This window comes from Periplaneta americana, chromosome 1, assembly GCF_040183065.1.
Source record: "Periplaneta americana isolate PAMFEO1 chromosome 1, P.americana_PAMFEO1_priV1, whole genome shotgun sequence".
NCBI lineage: Eukaryota > Metazoa > Arthropoda > Insecta > Blattodea > Blattidae > Periplaneta > Periplaneta americana.
This window is the reverse complement of record NC_091117.1, coordinates 223,689,459-223,716,099: the sequence shown is the minus strand read 5'-3', so window position 1 is coordinate 223,716,099 and position 26,641 is coordinate 223,689,459. Positions and strand designations below refer to the sequence as shown.

At 35.7% G+C, this 26,641-nt stretch overlaps 1 protein-coding gene across 1 annotated transcript in view; it reads right to left on the bottom strand.

Annotated features, from left to right (window-relative positions):
* Positions 1 to 1,923: 1,923 nt before the first annotated feature.
* betaggt-I (geranylgeranyl transferase type-1 subunit beta) overlaps positions 1,924 to 26,641 on the bottom strand; it is a 39,187-nt gene continuing 14,469 nt past the window's right edge. The window contains exon 7 of the mRNA XM_069838670.1: positions 1,924 to 23,778. Coding sequence (XP_069694771.1) covers positions 23,657 to 23,778 — 122 coding nt within the window. The 3' untranslated portion in view covers positions 1,924 to 23,656. The remainder of the gene's footprint in view (positions 23,779 to 26,641) is intronic.

Sequence of the window (26,641 nt, the reverse complement as noted above, 5' to 3'; positions counted from 1 at the left end):
TATGTTGACACATAGGAATGATGTTCATATATACAACACCAGAAACCGTGACTTTTTTGACATACCTAAGTGTAGGCTGACTAAAACAATGAATAATTATTTTATTATGTCTTTAAAAATAGCAAATAAATTTCCGAGATATCTTTTTAATGTGGACAGGAAGTCTTTTAACAGACTTGTCTCTGGTTGGTTAATCAACATACCATTTTATGAAATTAATGAGTTTTTTAATGTCAATGTTGTTGAGAGTTTTTGAATTAATTTTATTGTTTTGTTTTTTATTACTGACTTTGTCAATTGCACAATGTTGTGTGCTCTGACTGTATAACACTGAATATACAGGGTGTTTCAAAAATACGGGGCATAATTTCAGGTATGTATTTCCCACATGTAGACAATCAAAATAGTTCATTACAACATGTGTCCGAAAATGTTTTATTTCCGAGTTATGGCCTTCACAACATTGAAATTCACCGGAAAGTTTTTCTTTTCGCAGGTCGTTGCCGTCAAAGGAGATATTAAGAGGGCACTCTGACAGTTCATTCCGAGGCGAAGGTTACATTCAGTGTTGTGTAGGTACTTGGATCGAATGTTTCCTGATCGATGGATAGGTAGAGGTGGCCCAATTGATTGGCCTCCACGCTCACCTGATCTGAACCCTCTCGATTTCTACTTGTGGGACCATTTAAAATCATTGGTTTATTCGTCTCCGGTGCCTGATTTGGAATCCCTTCGGAATCGAATTGTGGCATGTTCTGAGGACATACGCAATACTCCTGGACTTTGGGATCGTATTCGCAGGTCAATGAGACATCGATGTGAGGTCTGTATTCAAGCAGGAGGTGGACATTTTGAACATCTTCTGTAATGACAACGACCTGCGGAAAGAAAAACGTTCCGGTGAATTTCAATGTTGTGAAGGCCATAACTCGGAAATGAAGCATTTCTGGACACATGTTGTAATGAACTATTTTGATTGTCTACATGTGGACAATACATACCTGAAATTATGCCCCGTATTTTTTAAACACCCTGTATACTAGGATTTGTATTCTTGGAGCTCACGTACAGACGTGGACAAATTATTAACAAAATTGACGATTTTTATGATAATTCCATTTACAAAATTTGACTTTTCAATTTAGACTACAGTTGAAAATTTTGCATATTTCTATAATTACAGTAGATATAAATATGCAAAAATGTAGGCTATTCTAAATTGAAGAGTCAAATTTTGTAAAAGATATATAATAAAATCTTCAATTTTGCTAATAATTTGTAAATATGCAAAAATTTCAACTGCAGTTTAAAGTGAAGAGTCAAATGTTGTAAAAAATATATATAATATAAATATTCAGTTTTGCTAATAATTTGGACATATCCAAAATGTCACCTGTAGTCCAAATTGAAGAATCGAATTTTGTAAAAATATAGAAAAAAATCTTCACTTTTGCTAATAATTTGTAAATATGCAAAAATATCAATTGTAGTCTAAATTGAAGAGTCAAATTTTGTAAAAATATACAATACAAATCTTCAATTTTTCTAATAATTTGGAAATACGCAAAGATGTCAACTGTAGTCTAAATTGAAGAATCATATTTTGTAAAAATATATAATAAAAATCTCCAATTTTGCTAATAATTTGTCCACGTCTGTAAGTGTTAAGACCAGCCATCTCAAGGACGCCAACTAGTGTATCTTTTACTGTATCACTCCTCCCTTGTTCTTCCTCCATTCGTTCATTCATTTCTGCACTTCAGAACATGACACAGCTGTTTCCCCCTAACATTTTCCAGAATTTCATCATTATCATCCTCCTCATCGTTGTCGTCATCACTGTTGTGATAATCATATGGAAAATTATTCTTGTTAACAGGAAAAACTAGGAAATGATTTGAAATACACAGTCTTACAACTATATTTCAGAAGTAGATATTCAATATATTTGCCAGTTCTTACAAGTGCGAATTGCATAATTTATTAACAAAGTACACTGCATGAATAAAAATTATACCTATACCAATGATGGAATGCACCAGAACCTTCATTTTCATACATACAAATCAATCGGAAAAGTAACAAATATAAAACATAATTACTAAAAGTTTCCCTGAATGAGTTGCGTTATCAATTTATACATTTCTATTTGATATTATGGCCCCGTAATACACGCAATTGTCTTTTATGTAAGATACAATGAAGCAGTTGAAGAGGCCCATAGAATAACGCTGTATGAAACATAGACATAAATATTTCATACAACGTCATTGTAGAGAAATCTTCAATTCTTTCTAATGAAATCGAAATAGTGGTTTAGTTGGACTGGAAAGTGCTGGAACATAAAATAAAAATGTTTATTTTTATTCTTGCTGGTATATATTATATATTAATTTATATAGTCTCCAGTTTGGTGACCGAATGGATACAGGTCTGCCATGAAGAAGAAATCTTGGCACTCTTTCAAAAACGGCATTTTAAATATAATAGTAAATTAATAGGAATCTTACCAGAAACTTATATTCATTTATTGCATCCAACTGATCACATACATGATATGGGACATGTCAAAAGTAACACATAAGCACAGTCTAATATATAGTCACGAAGCTCAATACTTACTAAATATGCAAACATAGACAGTTGCTCACCACCAGGATCGCTACTATCGCCTCATCATAGACCCTTTCCCTAACAGACAATAAAATGTATTGTACTTTCGATATCATGTTCTTTTGAAAAAATTAACACCTTCCTTCCACTATTGAAATATGAAATACATAAGGTTTATATATTATTTTCATAAAATATATATTATATTTTATAAACTCACCTTCCTGGATCTTTCGGAAGAAGGATAACTCTAACCTCTTTTTCTTACAATTTATAGTAGGTACTACAAACGTCTCCTTGTCCCATATTATTATTCAAATTATTGTATTTTAGTTAATTACAGTTATTACAACAGATAACGAACATTTCACAGTTTACACAACTTGTGCGAAATACGGCACAGCCTTTCTGGCCGTAATGTATGTCCGGGTTTTCTATTTCAGTGTATGGAGCTCAGTGAAATATTACAACTTTATTGTGTATCATTGTTAAGTTTTATTTAGTGTAATGTGTCCATAAGTTCGTATACTTCTTGTTGCATATGTTGCAGAAATAATTACAAAACTGTGTTATTTTAATGTGAAGAGAATTTTAAGCGTTAACATAATCCGTTCACATCAACAAGTTTAGAATGGAAGCTATTGTGAGGCTTAATAAAAAAGAATATGTTAAATATAGTAAACGTAACCTATAATTTCCATATGACATAACATATCTAATGGCAGAGCATTGGAGACCAATGATATTAGAAAGGGTCAACTGCTACAGTAAACATAACCTATAATTTCAACAAATCTAAATATCCATGCGGTGCAACTCAAAATTATTGAATTGTGCATAAATGAATGTATAAGAATTTCGCAATATTTAATCGAAATAAAGGCAGGTAGGCCTATTACACATACGAACAACGTAATTTTCACACCAAAAATAATATTACACCTTAACTCACAAGTGAATTATGTCTGAAGTATCTCATAATCATTGTTTTAAATTTTATTAATGCAATTACACTACATTTTAGAGAAATATATGTTACTCTTTATGCATTCCAACTAATTTATATGGTTGAAACGCCGCCCTTCGTGATCGGGTTAAGCGAATCACATGGTCTGCCTTACGGCCTGTATTACATCACGATGGCAGTGACAGTCTATTGTTCCTAGTACTCACAGCGCTCCAAGCGGCTAGCAACTATCGCGAGAAATGCAAAAAATTATCCCAAGCTTCGTGACTGTATATACTAGACTGTGACATAAGTTCCTGCAAGTATTTCTATCCAACTAAACCACTGGTTACAGTAAACTAGTAATTAATTCAATTGTGTTACCATTTTCATTTACATAACAAGACAATGGGGGAGTTAAAAATTTATATATGATTTTAATTTGAGAAAACTTAGACACAAAAATGTAAAGAGTGAGTAACAGAACTTGAATATAATGCAATAAACCAAGAGCATAGCTGAGCTTTTGTTTCTTCTCTGGACATTATTTCCGTGTTACTAAGAGACAATTAATAATAATGATAATATAGATATGTCAATACATAACACACTAAAATATAAAATATAAAAATATACTATCTCTTCTTACACTTATTATGTGAAATGTTGCCGTACCTTTATACGACTGGAAGGACATTAATTATAAGTTTAACCCTTCTTAAATACATCTCTCCTTATCAACATAAGAATTTAAAAGACTAACATGGGTGCCATACATGTCTAGTACCAGAACCTTAAAAGGAATAAAAGTATTATACTACTGGGTTCAAAAAGTTCCCGGAATTTTATTACCATTTTTCGTATTAATATTGTGACAGCGACGTGAGAATCGAACTCACGACCAGCGTCCCGCATGAAAGCAGATCGCACAGGCTCCACGGAACATTGAGTGACGTCGCGCGGTGGAGAGAAGAGAGAGGGTGTATTACGTCACGCGACGAGTTTGCGCGCGCATCTGGTGCTGGTAGAGAGGAGAGGGCCCTGGATTTCTCTGGAATGCCATCTCTAGAGACGGGTCGAACTTTCGAGGCTACGTCGCTGTAGTTATAAATTACGCTCGCGAAGGAACGACAGCAGTTTTGCAGTTTTAGAGTTTTCAGTTATTCAGTCAGTGAGAAAATCAGAGCAAGCAAGCCAGCCGGAGTTCGACTCGAGTGTGCGTCCGCATCTGCGTCAGCATCCGAAGGCCTGAGTTCGAGTGCAGTGGACCGCAGTTGGAGGGACCTGAGTTCGAGTGCAGTGGACCGCAGTTGGAGGGACCCGAGTTCGAGTACAGTGAACTGTCTCTGAAGGTCTGTGGTTCGAGGTACCGTGAACTCGAGTGACTGAGATAGAAGAACTGTGAACTGAGAACTGGTAGTTCTGATTTGTAAATAGTGCTTTGTAAATATTAGTTAAGATTAACAGTTCATTGTTGTGCGTAATATTCCAAGTAAATTGTCATTGTCGTCGGTGGAGTGCTATAACGAATACGGTGTTGAGTGAAGATCCAATTGTTGACGAGAGCGTTTAAGGTGAATTGTAGAAAGGAATTATTGTTGTGACGAATAAATTACATTGTTGTAACTAATAAAATTCACAATATATAACAAGGGATATTATACATTTGTTTTGTTGGTGACATTCATAATGTCATTTCCTTAAAGTTTGTTGATAATGGCGATTGTTGGTTTTGAGTTGTAGGCAATTGTTTATCATAGTGTTTTGTTTGTTCGTTGCATTTTGTAATTATGTCCACAGAGCAACGTACAAACATCAAGTTTTGTGTTTTGTTACACAAAACTCCTGCAGAGACATTAAGATTGTTGGAAGAAGCATATGGCGAAGCAGCAATGAAAAAAACTCAAGTGTATGCCTGGCATAAACGCTTTTCTGGTGGCCGCGATAGCATCAAAGATGACCGACCAACAACTGCAACAAATGAAGCAATCGCTCAGCGTGTGGGTAATGTTGTGAGGGACGACCGACGTAAAACCATAAAAGAGATAGCAGCAGAGGTCGGAATATCAGTCGGAAGTGTACACAATGTTCTTCACAAGCATCTCAACATGCATTACGTGTCTCAGAAGTTAGTTCCGAAAATGTTGTCGGCAGAACAGAAAGAAACAAGAATGACTCTTGCTGGGGACATGATCAGTATGGCTGATGAAGATGGTGATTTCTTAAACAAAATTATTGCTGGTGATGAAACTTGGTGCTACTTGTACGACCCAGTCCCTAAACGACAGTCATCTGAGTGGAAATCGAAAACATCTTCTCGGAAGCAAAAATTTCCTAGGGACACTTCCAAAGGCAAAGTTATGTTGGAAGTTTTCTTCGACTCTCAGGGTCTCGTCCACCATGAGTTCATTCCAGAAGGTCATACTGTAACGAAAGAATTGTACGTAGAAATCCTCCGTCGCCTCCGGGACGCAGTGAGAAGGAAACGTCCAGAAAAGTGGGTAGAAAACAACTGGTTGCTTATGCATGACAATGCACCTGCTCATCGCGCAATTATTATAAAGAATTTTCTTGCCAGGCACAACATAACTGCTTTGGATCACCCACCATACTCTCCTGATCTCTCACCACCTGATTACTTTCTGTTTCCCCGTCTGAAAAGTCATCTGAAAGTACGGAGATTCAATGCTGAAGAGGTTATCGCAAACGCGACGAGAGCACTAAGACGGGTTTCATAAAATGGCTTCCAGGCCTGCTTCCAGGAACTCTGCACGCGTTGGCAAAAGTGTGTTGTTGCGGAAGGAAACTATTTTGAAGGGAATGCTGTAGAATAGTGTTTAAGGTACGTTGTTTCTATGATACTAGCAAATTCTGGGAACTTTTTGAACCTAGTATGTATATTAAATGACAACTTGTGGTATTGGTTTGGTAAGGTTCTAACTAACAAAATTGGCAACTATGTGTTTTTTCTTAGGAATCACTCATCATAACACTGTTTAGCTTCTAAACACAGTCGTTGCATTCATAACAGTGGTGACAAGAGAGTGCATTCATTTCTATTGGTCCAGCAGTCATTGTGTTCCTAAATTTGTATTTGTATACATGGCGCCAGATTCGTAGTTTGTGACTAATTTCTGATATAAAACCTAAATATTTCCTGGTGTGATTTATGCTCGTTAAACTTACAGGTTTATTCTTGCTGATGTAGGCTAGTGAAATACGTTCACTTACTAATGTTCTTAAGTAAATACGTTCGACTGTGTTGCTGTAGGTTGCAGCAATTCAGACAAGAAAGACATGTTATTGAAATGCTTCCCAAAAGAGTCAGCAAGGAAAAAATAAAAAGGAATAAGGGTAATTTCCTAGTACCCGGTACTCGTTACATAGGTCGCTTTTATGTTTAACATATTTAGTATAACTTGTTGCTTGTGAATCATCCCAAACCCGACCTGCACCCCTAAGAGCGCCAGTCCTTACATACCCATCAGTCAAGGCCTTCTGACAAATAAAAGCAATTGACAATAGATATCTCAGTCATGACAACCTCATAAAATATCCTATCAATTGAATAATCGATCTTGCTACGTACAACATAATTAGATTATATTATTACCCATTTCAGCAAGTACTGACGACCACTGCAAAATACGACAATTTGGTCCAGGGAGCATTCTCTTTTGGCACAAGGGTGATTTATGTAACATGTTTCTAATTTAGTCTTTTAAATACCGGTACATTCTTTAATGAATCACTGAAAAAGAAATGTGAATATGGGAAATGGAGTATGAAATTATTACTTTTCGGTGCATCATTTTTACATAAATAACGACAAATAAAAAGGGATTATTAACAGGTACGTACACTGCGTTTGTCAAATGCGCATCACCATGCTATCCAAAAGGCACTTTTCAGAGCCCAACACCCCGACTTACATTTTATGATGTGTTCTTTCTTGCTTTAGGGGGCTCCGCCCCCTAAAAACCTCTATTGGGGACTTAGTCCCCAATCCCTCATACAATTAATTTATAGTAGCCTAATGAACCGGTCCATCACCTTTGGGTTGAAGGTATGAATTATATTTTATGATGTGTTCTTTCTTGCTTTAGGGGGCTCCGCCCTTAAAACCCCTGTTGGCGACTTAGTCCCCAAACCTTCGTGCAATTAATTTATAGTAATTAACCGGTCCATCACCTTTGGGTTGAAGGTACGACTTATATTTTATAATGTGTTTTTTCTTGCTTTAGGGGGCTCCGCCCCCTAAAAACTCCTGTTGGGGACTTTGTCCCCAAATCTTCGTGCAATTAATTGATAGTAATTAACCGTTCCATCAACTTTGGGTTGAAGGTACGACTTATATTTTGTGAAGTGTTCTTTCTTGCTTTAGGGGGCTCCGCCCCTAAAACCCCTCTTGGGGACTTGGCCCCCAAACCTTCATGCAATTAATTTATAATAATTAACCGGTCCATCACATTTGAGTTGAAGGTACCGGTACATTCTTTAATAAATCACTGAAAAACAAATGTGAATATATAGGATGTGGAGTGTGTACGAAATTATTATTATTTTTGGGGCATCATTTTTACGTAAATAACGATAAATAAAAACTAACATGCCACATAACATTATTTTAAGAAATACAGGAAACAAGCATGAATAATATTCACCATTCTTAATGATCGTGGGATAGAAAAAAGTATGGAATAGAAATTACATACAAATGTGCGTGTAATAAACAATAAGCAAACCATCTTCGATTAACATTTCAAAACAACGTGAATATAGCGTGGATTGTGTAGGAAAATAATTTCTTATATGTTGCTCCCAATGTGCAGCATTGTTAACTTATGAAAACAAATGAAAATTAACATGGCATATAAACACTATTTGAAGAAAGATAGGAGATATTAAGTAATATTCAGCGTTCTTAATGATCTTCGGATGGAAAATAACAATGAAATGTGTATAAAATAGAAATTACATACAGGTGAGCATATAAAAACAGTAAGTAGAATCATTTATTTGATTAGTAAGCTTAAATTACTCCAGGTTTAGTGTAAGAGTGGTCTATGTAACGAGTACCGGGTACTAGGAAAATACCAGAATAAGTGGAAGTCAACTGGTCATTCATACTTATGTGGGATATGTACATATTACATTATGATTTGTGGAAACAGGCATTAGACGTTACACATAACCTCGAAAAGTTCTGTGGAGTGGTACTGACAATAGAGTTGTGTTGTGACCAGGTGTACAGGTTATGATGTGTGGATAGATTATGAAATCGTGAAGCAAGGTATTCAGTGGTTGGTGTATGCAAAATCTGACAAAAAAGAGAAAGGCAATGCAAACTGCGTCTGTCAGCCAGCTGAAGCCAAGACAATTCATTGGAAGACGGTGAGATATGATCATAGAGACGGATATTACATATAAACCGAACACAGGCATTATGGACACGCTGTAATTTTTGAGTCAGGTCATAGCTGAGATCACTTAATAGAACGTCGCAGTAGTCGAACTGTGCATCAAAAGTGTCTGGACTAAGATTTGTTTTAATTTAAAAGGAAGAACAATTTTTATTCACCGAAGTGCAGTATTACAAATACTTTATACATAACTACATCTAAATTCAGTTAAACTCAACAATTTATCAATTACTAAATCAGCCAGTTTAAGATATAAAAGAGATACTCATGCTATTAAATAAATAATAGGGATATCCTGAACTAGCACCAACAGATAGCGCACGTGTACTTTGAGGGATGCGTTTTGCATGTGCATTTGTTTTCCGATATATAAACATTGAGGATTTACGTAGTGTATTAGTACATTCAATACTCTTAAAAACAACTGAAAATGCCGAATTCTCGTTATGTACCTATATGTAAAAACCAGGGAAAGCCTTTTGTCTTCAATCAGGTCCCGAAATATTCTGAATATATGCTTCAAACCTTAAAAATTTAACTAATTAAATTGTGTCTCGAAAGTGCTACTGGTAGCCATAAACCAAAAATAACTACTTCAAGTAAGGAATTGCTGGCTACAATTTCATTTTGGAAGAGGATAAAGAAAAATTAATAAAAACGTATGCAAACTCTACAGAAAGCTATGTTATCTTAGATTATATTCAGTACTTCTAGGAATCTTCGAAGTTTACACCTCATTTTACGCCTGTAGTAAACTCTCGATTAACTGGGATGTTTATTATCGAGGACGATCCATAGTGAGCTCCATTTCGTGAATAATGTTTTTAATGTACTGTAGACTAATTATTAAAACCACGCTTTTACTTCAAATTTTCAAAATCATCCTATATAGTATTCAAAACTGCATGTCCTTAACCTACAAAACACAGGAATAATCATGATATTACTGCAATCATATTACATCATCTTATCAAAAGTTGCATTTGATCTTTCTGCAACTAGATAAAAAAATACGAGTAATTCAATCTCGATAGTCCCTTCCCTATTAAAAAAAAGACATTGGGGCTGTATATCTTGTTTTTAGCACACGGTACTTACAATACTAACGGTTAAAGAGGTAATATTCACCTTCGACAAAGTTTCTATTTTATTTATTAATTTTTTATTCTTGCATCTCATTCTCAAAGTTCTCATTTAGATTCATGAATATTCTATTATACTCGAATCTATATTCTGCATACTGCAGATTTCCCCATCCATCTCTTAAGGGGAATCGCTCAGTATTATAAAAGTTTACGTTATTATTTATTGTAAATTAAATTAAATTATGAGGTAAGAAAATACTGAATTATATTAAATTACACTAGGTTATACAAAATAATTATAAATATAATTTTGACACGCAAAGAAAACCAATAAGGGGGAGAACGTATTCAACTGTAGCATATGACATACTGTAACATAGCCCTACAACATGTTGTGCCGCATGGAACGCTCCTGCCATCCAACGGTAAAACTCCGCATAAGATATCCCTATTAAAGGAAGAATGTTACAGATCACAGAAAAGAAAAGTTATCTTATTATATTATTAACTTAAATGTTTCTGTCCTGTTAATGAGATGCCTGATATTTCCTGCATGCCAGTGCTTCGATTCTTGTTCGAATCATCGTAAATGCTAGTATCAGAGATTCTGGATTCCAGCGATTTCTGTGTTTTGTTTTGATTGACATCAAAGCAGAGAAACTTTTCTCACACAAATAAGTAGAGGGGATAGCAGAATGTGTGAAATGGCAGTATCACTAAGGGCCATATACTCTTTGCAAGCATAACACCAAAAGCCACAAAATGACAAGTTTTTTAATTTTATTTTCACTATCAATGGATATTTCTAGCAGATTTTCTTTCAGTTTTAAGGGAAGTTCAGGGGAACTGACGACTGTGGTGGAAAACAAATTTATAATCCAATTATTAGCCTTAATCATTCACGAAACGTGCTATAATGTATGCTTATTTTAAATTTTACGAACTCCCTGAAAAGTTTCTGTGTACCTCCAGTCAGGGGCGGATGTAAGGGGGGGATTAAGGGGATATATCCCCTCCCGAAATTTTGAGAAAAATACGAAACAAGAAACAAAAATAATATTAATTTTAATTCGTGAATGTACATAGGAATTAGAGAATTTTCCACGTAAATTCTCTTTGCTAAAGTGTTAAATTTCAAGAACTGTAGGAAGACAAACACAGCGTTCTTACTTCAAGACAGAGAGTCATGAAGAGTATTTTAGGCTTTTAATTTTCCTTCTCTTCTTAGACTATTTCACTGGTCAGCTCAAGGACAGGTTTTTAAATCATAAGGGAATCCTAAAGTCCTAAAAACATAGAGCGAGCATCAGATGAAGATTTAGAAACTGCTGTTGAGGCTGTAGTAAATCAGTGGCCCAATGATGATCACCAGAGTCTTTCTTCAATGAATTGAAGATGTGGAGAAGAAATTTCCTTGATCAGAAAAATCTTCACCTAATATCTACTGATTTTATATCATCTCTGAACAGGTGCAATGAAATTATTTTTCCCTGCACTCGCAAGGTGCTGAAACTTTTCTGCACGTTGCCTGTAACTACAGCTACGGTCGTTCTCAACATTGCGGTATTTGAAGACTTACTTGAGGAGCAGGATGGGAGCAGACAGATTAAATGGACTGGCCTTGATGTATATACATACAAATGTAGAAATAAAAGCTCATGAAGTACTGGATGAACTGTCTAAGAAGCCTCGTCACCTTCTTCTGTAAATGTCATTCTGTTATTGTTTTTGTATTGGAGTCATTGTAAATGTTAAAATTAAAAAAAATTATGGTTTATTTAACAACGCTCGCAATTGCCGAGGTTATATCAGCGTCGCCGGTGTGCCGGAATTTTTTCCCCAGGACTTCTTTTACATGCCAGTAAATCGACTGATATGAGGCCTGTCGCATTTAAACACACTTAAATGCCATCGAGCTGGGTTGAGATAAAACCCGCAACTTCGAGCACAGAAGGCTATACCGACTACGCTACTCAGGCCAACTTGTAAATGTTTGTGACTCGGAAACAAATTGTGAGTATATAAACTTATTTCTCATTACTCCATTTTTACTATCTCCTCAAATCCCTCCCCGAAAAAAAATGCTGCGTCCGCCCCTGCCTCTGGTTGAATACCACTGCTGTAAATGACTCATGATTGCTCTCCCTTACGTCATCTTCTTCATTATCACTTTCATCATCAATGTAACTCTCTTCATCATCTATGGTTTTACTGACTCAGTCACACCACACATTTCGATCTTTTGCTGCTCTCAATTTTTTTTTAATAGTTTCTGATACAAAATGCCAGAAAATGTCCGTAAATGGGATAAAATAGTAAAGGGGAAGCCCCTACTGTCATATTATCAATATTAGGCAAAAAGTTGATAATATATTAAAGGATAAAATAAAAATGAAGCAAATCTCCGTTCTTATACCTCACCTCGCAGGTCATTTTTATAACAATGCACGCACACTGAATACAGATGATAGTGTTATACGTAACAGCAGCTATTGTTAATGGCAAATTCATACAACAACACTGAACAAAGTATTAATAAACTACAATTCACTGGGTGACAAATGGCCCCCACATGCTTAACTGAGATTAAGCATATTATGGGTGCTTACAACCAGACATTCTTAGACATACTTTATATTGCAACTAGTGATGGGTTGATAAATAATCTCGATACTCGATACTGAACATATTTTAATCTCGATACTCGATACCTTCATATCTTTTATCAGATAAAATGCAAATAGGTAATTTTGTTATTTTGGCAGTATTAATAAACCAAACAAATAGATCTGTATTTCCTTACTCACTGTGTGTATATTTTATTATGAGGCTTTTACACCTTTACATTATTATATTGCAGACGCACTACAGTAAATACAACAGTAATATTAATCAGTGGTGAAGCCAGTATTTAAGGAGAGGGTACGCTACTATGTTACCAAGGAACAAAAATTTATTCCTATCACTAAGGAACTTTAAAAAATCGCTCTAAATTACTATATTTCAACAATGTCCTCCTTTTTGAAGCTTTGTGAAAAATGAGAGAGCAGCTTTCGTACATAGTTCACAGTTACCCTACCTCAACCAAGTGTGGGGGTATATGAAGGACCATACAGAGGTGAGCCTGCCTGGAAAGAAATAAAAAATAGGTTGCAGCCGCCAAATTACTCTTCAAGGAACGACCACTCATATAAATTGAGGGAAAGAAGACAGAGGACGGACACTGGAAAGTTTTCTTTTCTCAATCGTACTATCAGGGACTGGAATGCTTTACCTGCAGACTTACTAAAGGCTTTACCAACAACCAAAACTGTATTTAAAAATAGGCTTAAGGACCTTACTAATAGACGGTAATTATACACAGTATGTAAAGGATGTAAATGATATTTTGTTATTGAAGTGTTGTATCAGTGAAGAAGTATGTCGTGTCAGTGAAGTGTGCTGTGTAAGTGAAACGTGTTCCTGTCAGTGAAGCTTTATAGTTTATAGTGGCAGTGCAAAGTATTTGAACAGTGAAATGTTTTTGAAGTGTTAGTGAAATCAGGATAGAATCAGTGAAATGTGTCGTAGTTCCAGTGCAGTGAGTGAGTTGACAGCGAAATGAGTGTAATGTGGAAAGGTACTTGTGCAGATATGAACATATCATACTCGTGGGTTTTAGTTCGAACTTAGGTTTAAGATACAAATTAGATTTACTTTAAATGTTATTTTAAGTGATCGTGCTTCATTTAATTTAGGATGTTCCCTGTTATTATTATTATTATAAATTATTGTTAGTATTAGGGGAGAGTCCGGTAGTATCGGACAGTGCATTTCTTTCATCTACCACCATATGGTAGTACCTGAATGACATGGTTACGTTTCTCTATGCGACATCACAGAAACGTAACCATGTCAATCAGGTACTATCATCGTGTGGTAGATGAAAGAAACTCACTGTCCGATACTACCCAACTCTCCCCTGATTATTAGTACTGGTATTATTATTAATTGTATTTTTTATTAATTGTGTTCATTATTGTCATTATTGAGTGTAATTAGTTACCACTGCCACCGGGTATATACCCATTGCAGTGTGAATAAATACATACATACATACATGTGTACCTGCCAGAGTTGAGACTATCACTCCAGACATGGTGACAATCAGCTGTATATCTGCCTCATGAGAAATGGTGCTCACACTGAACACTTATAAGGTGCGGTATGAAAACTCGTACTGCTGCTCTTTATTTCTCATGTAAGGTTTGTTCTTATATATTACAAGTAAAGGAATTAAACAACTTTGAAATTCCGATAAACATTTAGGGACATGCTGTACTAAGGTCATAATCAGAGGTACCAATCAATAATAATATATCTTGAGTATCGACAGTATCGAAGTATCATGAGTATTGGGAACCCATCTCTAATTACGACATATAACACCATACGAACACACTGCTTGAAGAAAATCATTTGCCTTGAAATCTTTTACCTCAGAACAAGTCTGTAACAGAAGTTTTCAAACATTCTATACACACATTATACAGCAACATCTATGTAAAAAAAAAAAAACTATATTATAACAAATTATACTGAAAGTGTTACTCTTGGTGAATGACACAGCACAAGGATAATAAAATTAGAGTCCTCACTGATTTACTGTTACAAACATCACAGACCCTGTGAAGGTAATCAGCATTAATAATAAAAGTAATATTAAGGTACGGTCACACATCGCTACTTTTGCTGCGCAACTTTTGTACTGCAGCTGCAAAAGTTGCGTGTCGTGTTCACACGTAAGCCAAAAGTAGCGCACTGCACGCTACTTTTCGTGCTGCGCAACCCGAGTGCAGCAAAAGTTGCAACTGGAGGTTGCGAGTCTGTTCACACACAAGGCGCTACTTTTGCAGCCGCAGTCATGCTGCAGGTTTCCATCTCCGTGTTGACTTCTCAATATACATTTTGTGGTTATGTTCGCATTATTAATAAACTCATGCGAAAGCTTACTTATCTATTATTTGCTTTTCTGTCCTAACTAATATTCAGAAATTGGCATTATTTTTACTATAAAGCTTTTAAAAACGCCTATATACTTAAATGATAACCAACGGCATATTCACGTAATCAATGTTGGCAACCCTCCTGTTTGAAACTACACTACAGAAAATTAAAAAAAATGAATTATATCGTCAGCAAATATGCTCAGACTGTGTTGTGCATTTAATAACTGTTACAAATAATTTATTTTCATCACATCTAACATTAAAATACATCCAAATAATAAAGTATCATTGGCACATTTGGGTGGCAACACTGGTTGCAACCGTAGCAAAAGTTTCAACAAAACCGATATCAAAAATGCTGCGGCTGCAACCCTGAGAACCCTGTTCACACGTCGCTACTTTTAAGCTGCGCGCAGCATGGAAAAGTAGCGGGCAGCAGGTTAGGCAGCCGCTACTTTTCGGGTTGCACCGTTGTTCACATGTCGCAGTACGAGAGTTGCGCAGTTTTTTGCACTGCATCGCTCCAAAAATAGCGACATGTGACCGTACCTTTAATTAGTCAATATGTTATGGCAAGGCACACAAAACACATTAAAAGCTCAATATATAACAGATGAAACTGTGTAAGTTCAATTAATTTTCAAACAGAAAATATAAATATTTTCAATCCTTATAGTGACTCCTCAGCTAGGAGGCTCATTTCCTAAAACTTATAACGAAATATATATATTTTTTCTCACAGAAATGTTATACATACTCTTATTCAGAAATGCATAGCAATTCAATACAAGCATTTAATTTTATTTTTCAAAGGCCTTGAAGCAGATGATATGTATTTAATGATTCTGAATACTATACAGGAAATGACAGAAATGATACCGGTAGCTCTCTGGTATGTACTCGTATTTCATTAAACAAAATACAACTTTCTGGCTATGCTTACAGAATTATGTGGAAAGGAACATTTCGATGTTTTTCCACTACATGTGCTAGTACTTGTATACTCCTGATGAGCGCACTATGGGGACGCATGGTGTTACAGTCATGTGAAGTGGTGTATGCTCAAAACACTACGCTTCGTTAAAATAATTTTCGGAATATGTATGGTAAGACTTTCCTGTGTTAAATTTCAACGTACCTCATTTACATGTTTCGACCTATTTATGGGTCATCTTCAGAACTGGTCGTTGTTGGTCTTGGAGTCACTTGTTCTGTTTCCTGTGAGGGTGTGTTGCTGTGGTATAGTGTAGAGTCAAAGAGTGTGTGTGTTTTGAAGTTGAGTTGTGTGTTGAGAATTGCGCTGGGGTGTGTTTTTGTGTGTCTGTATATTTCATATTGTTCTAGTATGTTTAGTTTCTGGCTTTTTGGTAGGATGTGCAGTATTTCCATGTCTGTGTTGATGTCTCTGTAGGTGTGGTTAGCATTTGTGATGTGTTCTGCATATGTGGAGGTGTTTTGTAATTTTATTATGGCTGTGATGTGTTCTCTGTAACGTGTTTGAAATGATCTGCCTGTCTGTCCTATGTAGAAGTTGTTGCAGGTGTTACATTTGAGTTTGTATACGTCTGTGTGGTTGTATTTGTTTGTTTGTGTTGTTTGTGTGTTGAGATGTTTTTGTACAGTGTTATTTGTTCTGTATGCGACGTTGTAATTTAATTTCTTGAATGAGGTTGTAATTTTGCGTGTTTTTTTGTTTTCGTATGTTAGTGTGATGTATTTTTTGTGTTCTTGTGTTTGTGTTGTATTCTTATGTTTTTTGTGATTATGTTTTGTCTTACGTATTATGTTGTCTATTATGTCTATACAGAGACATCAACACAGACATGGAAATACTACACATCCAACCAAAAAGCCAGAAACTCAACACACTAGAACAATATGAAATATACAGACACACAAAAACACAGCCCAACATAAATTCTCAACACACAACTCAACTTCAAAACACACACACTCTTTGACTCTACACTATACCACAAGAACACACCCTCACAGGAAACAGAACAAAAGGCGCCAAGACCAACAACGACCAGTTCTGAAGATGACCCATAAATAGGTCGAAACATGTAAACGATTTACGTTGAAATTTAACACAGGAAAGTCTTACCATACATATTCCGAAGTGATACAGTGTTAAAAGTTGTGTAATCAAGATGTATAAAATAATTTTGTTGTTGTTCTAGTTGTGCTCTTCATTTATGACATCTAGAAAGGAAGAAATTTCGCACTTCTAGCAGTATAAAACTACCTTCACTTGATAACATGTTCAACACTGTAATACAAGAATAAACACGAATATTATGATGGATGCTGTATTGCAACCTGTACACAGCAAAGTAGGTGCAGGAATCCAGTGTGAATAGCAAGTGCACTTTCATTACTTATAATTTCAATTACTACACAATAGCCTTGGCGACAAAAATGTAGTTACTTGGTAATTAGAAGAGAAATGTTAAATTTGTCAATAATACTTCTGCAGTATAATTGGTCCCTACCATATTTTGAGATGTTTTAACTAGAGCAGCCGTGGCGAAAATAAGACTCACGAGCACATTGTAGCTCGCAATGATAGCTGTGCATTTCTTTTACTTCCTGCCTCCCCAACTCCCACCCTCTCACTCACTGGAGTCAAACTCCGTTCCATTTGTATTTGTCTCTGACCTGCGAGTGGCGTATCGTCGCAATGTCTCTCTCGAAACCATGTACCTCTACAAAAATGAAAGTTTCAAGGAAGATGGGAGGACACATTTTTTTGCTGTCAATATGATGAGAATATTAAATGTATGATTTGTTCACAAGTATTACGAGGAAAACGGTTGTACAACATAAAACAGCATTATACTACATGTCACTCATGAAACATTAAAAGGTGAAGTATTATTATTATTATTATTATTATTATTATTATTATTATTATCTCTGTACATCGATCCTTTTTCAGCAGATATACGAATAATGTCGTTAGATCTTCAATTTAAACTCACAGATTTACAATGTGATGTTAAATGAAAGCTAGATGTAAGGACTTGACAAATGTTGAATTTTTCAAATCTTTGCCAAAAAATAAATATCCGAAGCTTCGTTCTTTCACTTGCTCTGTTGAAGCCATGTTCGCTACAACTTACGTTTGTGAAAAATTATTTTCAACAATGAAAACAGTAAAAACCAAATTTAGATCACGACTGACAGACATGATCAACTACGACTGGCAGTAAGTGACATAATTCCTGATTTTGAAACTCTGTCGCAGACACATTCTGAAGACAGTTAATTTTAGCTTGTGATAATGTGTCCTATGTTTTTTTTTTTGTTCATTTCTTTCTTCGTTACACATACTAAACATTAGTTTGTAACCTTATACTGTATAAAATTATATTTTTAAGTGCTTGACGTAAGGAAAATGAAATCCTTTAAAAAGTCAAACAGTTGCTTTACTTCCCCTTCGGGTGTCCGCCTCCCTCCAAAGGTGCTATGCACGTTGCAGGTTACACAGTGGCTCAGCACACGATGACATTTTCGCCACAGCTGAACTAGGTTATGTATTTTATTCGCTTTTACTTTATTTTGAATTTTGTCTAACAAGTCAGTTCAATGAGTTAACAAATATAGTCATATTATATATGCCTTGACACAGAAGTGTAAAAGTTAATAAATAGCAGTGTACGCCACAAAAAAAAAAAACTGTGTTTTATGTCATAACAAATTGATGTTACTACAAAATATTTTTTTTTTTAATAATATACAATTCTAAGGCCTGGTTGCAGAAAAACCGATCAGATATGATCAACGATCAAGGAGTGTTTGATTGGTCATCAGTTTTATTTTCGTTGCAGAAAGAAGAATCAGTATGGTATTTGACTGAAAATCAATCTTCCATCAGATTTGATGAAGAGATTTTTGCTGATCAGTGATTGATCATTGATCAAGTGTATGTTGTTTATAGTGTAGTAAAAGTAATTTATATAGGAAATAGTTCAAGTAAGTAGATATATTGTTCTAAAATGATCTAAGGGATTCTTCTAATGAAGAAATTTTCAAACAATATGAAGTAATATTCGGTAAATATCCATAAGCAATATCTGATTTCATATAGTGAATAATGTCGTGATTTCTGACCAGAACCGAAAAATTATAAGTGTGTTTTCTTTTTTTACATCACCCAAACACCATCCAGACTTACTTACAAATGGCTTTTAAGGAACCTGGAGATTCATTGCCGCCCTCACATAAGCCTGCCATTGGTCTCTATCCTGTGCAAGATTAATCCAGTCTCTATCATCATATCCCACCTCCCTCAAATCCATTTTTATATTATCCTCCCATCTATGTCTCGGCCTCCCCAAAGATCTTTTTCCCTCTGGTCTCCCAACTGACACTCTACAGTATATGCATTTCTGGATTCGCCCATACGTGCTACATGCCCTGCTCTTATTTTCTAATTTTGATTAAAATACAAACTAAAAATTCAGATCCTTAATAATTATAAGTAAAAACAATCAGAACTTTCATTGTATAGACAGAATATGATTTTTCACAAAATTGAAATGGTTGGAAGAGGCAAACTTTAAATATAGAAATCACATATAAAAGAAACGAGATTTTACAAAAAGGAAATAGAAGATTCTGTTAAGGTTGTACTATTTTTAAAACACACACAAAATGGTTTAAGAGTTTAGGAAATACCTGCACAGACGATTGCTGAGATTATTTTGAACAAAAAAGTTCCTACCTACATGTATCTGATTTTGAATGGTTACCCGGATAAAAGCCCTTTTCTTAGAGCACAAACTCATTAGTCCACCTCAATATTGTGACAGCCACGTCGAGAGTCGATCACGCGTCCCGCAAAAGGGAGGGCGTGCATGGAAGAAACGAGGCGCGTGGAGAGAGAGGAAGGCCAACGTCGGTGAGCACTGGAGGGGATGGACGTAAGGGGAACGTCTGCCTACCTGAGAGGGTAGACGACGGCACGCTGGACAGCAGCAGAGAGGGGGAAGTAAAGCAACTGCGACTGAGGGGAGAAATCCAGAGAAGTCTCGAGAAGCGCCATCCTCTCGGCATCTTTAGAAATTTCGAGCATCGTAGTTTCTGGAAAATGTGGTTTAACTAATAAAAAGCGAGCAGCCTTCGAAGAGAGCCAGTTGTTGTTAGTATTGGATAGCGAGTTCAGCTTGTGAATCAGCAGCGTCCAGGAGTCTAGGGTTCGACACACGAGTGAACTTGAGCAGCATCCAGGCAGAAGCAACACAGTTGGAAATCTTGAGTTCGGGTGCAGTGGACTGTCTCCGGAAGTCTTGAGTTCGAGTGTAGTGGACTGTCTCCAGAAGTCTTGAGTTCGAGTGTAGTGGACTGTCTCCAGAAGTCTTGAGTTCGAGTGCAGTGGACTGTCTCCAGAAGTCTTGAGTTCGAGTGTAGTGGACTGTCTCCAGAAGTCTTGAGTTCGAGTGTAGTGGACTGTCTCCAGAAGTCTTGAGTTCGAGTGTAGTGGACTGTCTCCAGAAGTCTTGAGTTCGAGTGTGGTGGACTGTCTCCAGAAGTCTTGAGTTCGAGTGTAGTGGACTGTCTCCAGAAGTCTTGAGTTCGAGTGTAGTGGACTGTCTCCAGAAGTCTTGAGTTCGAGTGTGGTGGACTGTCTCCAGAAGTCGAGTTCGAGTGTAGTGGACTGTCTCCAGAAGTCTTGAGTTCAAGTGTAGTGGACTGTCTCCGGAAGTCTTGAGTTCGAGTGTAGTGGACTGTCTCCAGAAGTCTTGAGTTCGAGTGTAGTGGACTGTCTCCAGAAGTCTTGAGTTCGAGTGTAGTGAACTGTCTCCAGAAGTCGAGTTCGAGTGTAGTGGACTGTCTCCAGAAGTCTTGAGTTCGAGTGTAGTGGACTGTCTCTGGAAGTCTTGGGTTCGATATACTGTGAACTTGAGTGAATGAGCTAGAAGAACGAGCCAAGCCAACGAACTGTGAACTGAGAACTGACAGTTTTGTTTTGTAAATACTGATTTGTGAACATTAGTTGAGATTAGCAGTACATTGTTGTTCTCAATAATCCAAGTGAATTGTCATTGTCGTCTGTGGAGTGCAATAACGAATACTGTGTTGCTGTGTGGAGTGAAATACCCACTGTTGAAGGGAGTGTTAAAATTCAGAAATATAGAAAGCCATTATTGTTGTAGATAAAAGTTGCATTATTGTTTCAATTAAAAGTCACAATATGTTGTTGTTGTTGACCAATGCTAAGGATCTTGGATTTCTTCCATTCTCCTGTGGGCGTCCCAATAGTATTTGGTGTGCTGTGATGGTAAATCAGCATCTATTTTCTTTATTGCTGGGCATTGTAGCAAATGTTCTTCATCCATGATGGAGTTCTGATTTCTACAGAGGATGCTGGTAGATATTAATTTGATGTAGATGAGAGGCAAGACAATTATGTCCGGTTGTCAAGCAAAATATAGCAACAGTCTTTTTTCGTGGTAAATCTGGGATGTTACTACTGTCTAGCAGAATGTTCCAAGGTTTGCCTTATAGTTCTCTTTAATTAACAAATCCGAACAATACCCTGTAATTAGCTGCAACTTTTCCACTTTTAACGAGAAAAACATAATAAACCTCTTGGTATGAGATACAGTCCCAATCAATGAAAGAAATTAAATAATCTCATTTATATGAACTTTCAAGTTCTATTAACTGTTTGTGCCACCAATTTTTGTGCATTTGTTACTGTGCGAAGACATATCTTTGCTGGGTATCTGTCATACTGATGTAATGTGATATTCACTTCTTGTAATGGCTACTCATTATGCATTTATTTATAAAGGGAGAATAAACCCAAGCAATCAAAATGAATAGGAAATTCATTGAGTTATTCAGTCTTTGACTTATTTTTTATGTTTGTGAAAAATGTATATTCAAATCACGCATACATTAAAATTTAATAAATAATATGAGACATGCTTGTCAAACAACATTACGATCAGTTGACTAACAATCAGTTTTTGATCGCAATTTCAAAATATTGGCTATTACATTTTAACATAGTATGTATATTATAATTCAGATTTCAGATTTTCTCTTGTCAACTAAAATGTTTATGATACACACACCATGTTACATCATGTTATTGACATGTTCAACATAAATTGCTTTTAACATTTGGACCTGAAGATGTCTGAAAAGGCAAAAACGTTTGTCTCATATTATGTATTAAATTTTAATGTATGCATGATTTTAATACAGTATATAGGGTTATTAAAAAATAAATTATATTTTGAAATAGACATAACAATTTTAAAAATGAACGTATACACAAAATGGTGACACATTTATATGTATTGAACAACGGGATTTGTTAATTTATCACACTCATTTGTTTTGGTTAACATGGTAAAAGGTTTTGTTTATAATGTGTCAAAAGTAGATTTATTTCTTATTGCATTTTTAAATCACTATCATTGATTGTGTTTTAAAATGGTTCTGACTTTACAAGATCGAATTAGTCTCGTTCAGTATTATTACGAATGTAAAAGAAGTTTAACAAATGACATATGAAAATTCAGAACAAAACATAATTTACCTACACCTGGCCAGCTCTTCCCCTGATATCAATCCAGCAGATTTTTGGCAGTGGGGTTATTTAATAGACCGAGTTTTTTTAACTAATCCTACGACTATCGACAAACTAAAATATGCAATTTCGCAACAAATTGAAGACATTTGACAGGATATATTATTAAATGCTCTTCACAACGTAGAAGAAAGATTGTTGCTTGTTGAAGAACAAAATGGCGGACATATTTAACATTTAAACTGAATCCAATAAACCCCACATCTTTATGAGTATAAATGTGTTCTTGTTTTGTGTATATCTTAATTCTTAAAAGGGTTGTTGTTGTTTTCTAATGCCAGGCATTAGACAATAAAGTCATTTGACCTCTTGCACTCCAATATTTTTCAAAGATATTGTCATGGTTAGGGTTATGGGACGTCAAAATGTAACTTACTTTTGAATAACTTTATATATTGTTCACAAACATAAAACTGAACAACTCAATATATTCTATTACTCATTTGACTTATCAGAATTACAATGTCAATTAAATTAGAAAAATGAATAGGTGTAAACCCAAGATTTGTTCATATTTTCCATTGTTCTTTCTCCTCAATTGAGAACTTCCTTCCATTTAGGTACTATTAAATAAGACACTCCAATAAAAGGATTATAAGCATTTTTCACTATAACTTCACATCCTTTCCTTCTCTTCTTACATATCTCTTACACTTCCTACATTTTACTTTTAACATAGTTTAAACATAATGCTTTTTCATGTGCATGAGAAATTGTCAGTTTTATCTGACAATAAAATACTGAAAAGTCTCTTTAATTACGCTGTAATTACGCCTTTGTAACTGACTGAAGTTTGGATCTTCCACATACAAAGAGATTAATGACGCTTCCTGCACTTCACTTTAAAACTGCATTGTGACATCTACTGAATTTTGGTAAAATATGATTTTGTATAAAGCGTAATTTGTTCAGCATGTTCGATATCTACAAGTCTTGTTGCAATATTCTGTTTGTGTACACTATATAAATTATACTTAGCAATCTGTGTGCAGTTAATTGTTCTCCCAATCCTTGTGAAGCGACTCCAGATGCTTGTATGCGCGTGTGGTGATGTTCAGGGCTGGATGCACTGCTCGGAGACCCTCAGCTTGCATTAAGCTCAGACCACATAAACCTGAGAAAACAAACACGAATTTAGGTGTAATTCGAAAGGGAAAAGATGGGAAAGCATACAAGATAATAATAATAATAATAATAAAAATAATAATAATAATAATAATAATAATAACCTTCTCTTCCACTCAACCAGCAAAAAGTATATATACATATGCATGAACTTACAAAGAATTCAACAATTTGATTTAGTTGAGAGTTATTTACGAATTAAACAACAAAATACTATGAACTATTAATTAAACACTGAATAAACTGTGTAGCAGAATTAAGCTAAAATACATAGAATGTTAATATATTTCAAATAATACTAGATAATAGAAACAGATTATTATGAGACAATTTTGAAAATACAGCACTATCAGGATGATGTCTAAAGGAAAGAGTAACAATGTAGACAGTGATCGTTTAAGTCAGTATGGTTGGAGTGAAATGCTAAGAAGCTTATCTTTTAAGCTGTTTTTAAAGGTGTTTATTGTCTTGCAGCCCCTAATACTATGTGGCAAGGAATTCCATTGACGCGAGGTGGATACTGTAAAAGATGATGAATAACAAGATGTTCTATGAAGAGGTTTAGCGTGCCACAGATAAGTGATCTGGTATTTACGTTGTGGTTAGAGTATAGATAAGAGAAACGAGACGAAAGGTAATTTGGTGTTGAGGTGTGCAGAATTCGAGAGAGTAAAGACAAAGAGTGTAAAGTTCTGCGTTCTTTAAGTCGGAGCCACGAAAGACTTGCGAAGAATGGTGATATGTGATCATATCCTCATAGATGGAAATCACTAAGTAATAAACCAAGAAAAGAAGCTGTGGCTCACTTCAGACTAAAAACAGGTCCTGACTGCCTGGCTGCACACTTAAATAGAATAGGCATACTTCAATCAGATGGATGCCCTACTTGCAATAACGGTGCTACAATGAATTCAAACCACCTTTAAACATACTCTGTATGCTCCCAAAGTCAAGGTACTTACTTACTGGCTTTTAAGGAACCCGGAGGTTCATTGCCGCCCTCACATAAGCCCGCCATTCGCCCCAATCCTTAGCAAGATTAATCCATTCTCTATCATCATATCCCACCTTCCGCAAATCCATTTTAATATTATCTTCCCATCTACGTCTCGGCCTCCCTAAAGGTCTTTTTCCCTCCGGCCTCCCAACTAACACTCTATAACGAGCTCTCAAGTGTTGTCAGAAAAATTCACCATTAAAATGGGACACACTCACGGACCGGAGAACGCGAATTCGATTATGCGCACTGTTCAAAACATACAGAGGTGAGCCTGCCTGGAGAGAAATAAAAAATAGGTTGCAGCCGCCAAATTACTCTTCAAGGAACGACCACTCATATAAATTGAGGGAAAGAAGACAGAGGACGGACACTGGAAAGTTTTCTTTTCTCAATCGTACTATCAGGGACTGGAATGCTTTACCTGCAGACTTACTAAAGGCTTTACCAACAACCAAAAATGTATTTAAAAATAGGCTTAAGGACTTTACTAATAGACGGTAATTATACACAGTATGTAAAGGATGTAAATGATATTTTGTTATTGAAGTGTTGTATCAATGAAGAATTATGTTGTCAGTGAAGTGTGTTGTGTCAGTGAAACGTGTTCCTGTCAGGGAAGCTTTATAGTTTATAGTGGCAGTGCAAAGTATTTGAACAGTGAAATGTTTTTGAAGTGTTAGTGAAATCAGGCTAGAATCAGTGAAATGTGTCGTAGTTCCAGTGCAGTGAGTGAGTTGACAGCGAAATGAGTTTAATGTGGAAAGGTACTTGTGCAGATATGAACATATCATACTCGTGGGTTTTAGTTCGAACTTAGATTTAAGATACAAATTAGATTTATTTTAAATGTTATTTTAAGTGATCGTGCTTAATTTAATTTAGGATATAAATTATTGTTAGTATTAATTATTTGTATTAATTATCTGCATTTTTAATAAATAAGTTTATTATTGTCATTATTGAGTGTAATTAGTTACCACTGCCACCGGGTGCAGGTGAATACATACATACATATGCATTTCTGGATTCGTCCATACATGCTACATGCCCTGCCCATCTCAAACGTCTGGATTTAATGTTCCTAATTATGTCAGGTGAAGAATACAATGCGTGCAGTTCTGTGTTGTGTAACTTTCTCCATTCTTAGCCCCAAATATTTTCCTAAGAACCTTATTCTCAAACACCCTTAACCTATGTTCCTCTCTCAAAGTGACAGTCCAAGTTTCACAACCATAAAGAACAACCTGCAATATAACTGTTTTATAAATTGTAACTTTTAGATTTTTTGACAGCAGACTGGATGATAAAAGCTTCTCAACCGAATAATAACAGGCATTTCCCATATTTATTCTGTGTTTAATTTCCTCCCGAATATAATTTATCATTTGTTACTGTTGCTCCCAGATATTTGAACTTCTCCACCTCTTCAAAAGATAAATCTCCAATTTTTATATTTCCATTTCGTACAATATTCTCGTCACGAGACATAATCATATACTTTGTCTTTTCGGGATTTACTTCCAAACCTATCTCTTTACTTGCTTTCAGTAAAATTCCCTTGTTTTCCCTAATCGTTTGTGGATTTTCTCCTAACATATTCACGTCATCCGCATAGACAAGCAGCTGATGTAACCCGTTCAATTCCAAACCCTCTCTGTTATCCTGGACTTTCCTAATGGCATACTCTAGAGCAAAGTTAAAAAGTAAAGGTGATAGTGCATCTCCTTGTTTTAGCCCGCAGTGAATTGGAAACGCATCTGACAGAAACTGACCTATACGAACTCTGTTGTACGTTTCACTGAGACACAAAGTCAAGGTAACATTTGTAAATTATATTGGGATGCTAGAAATT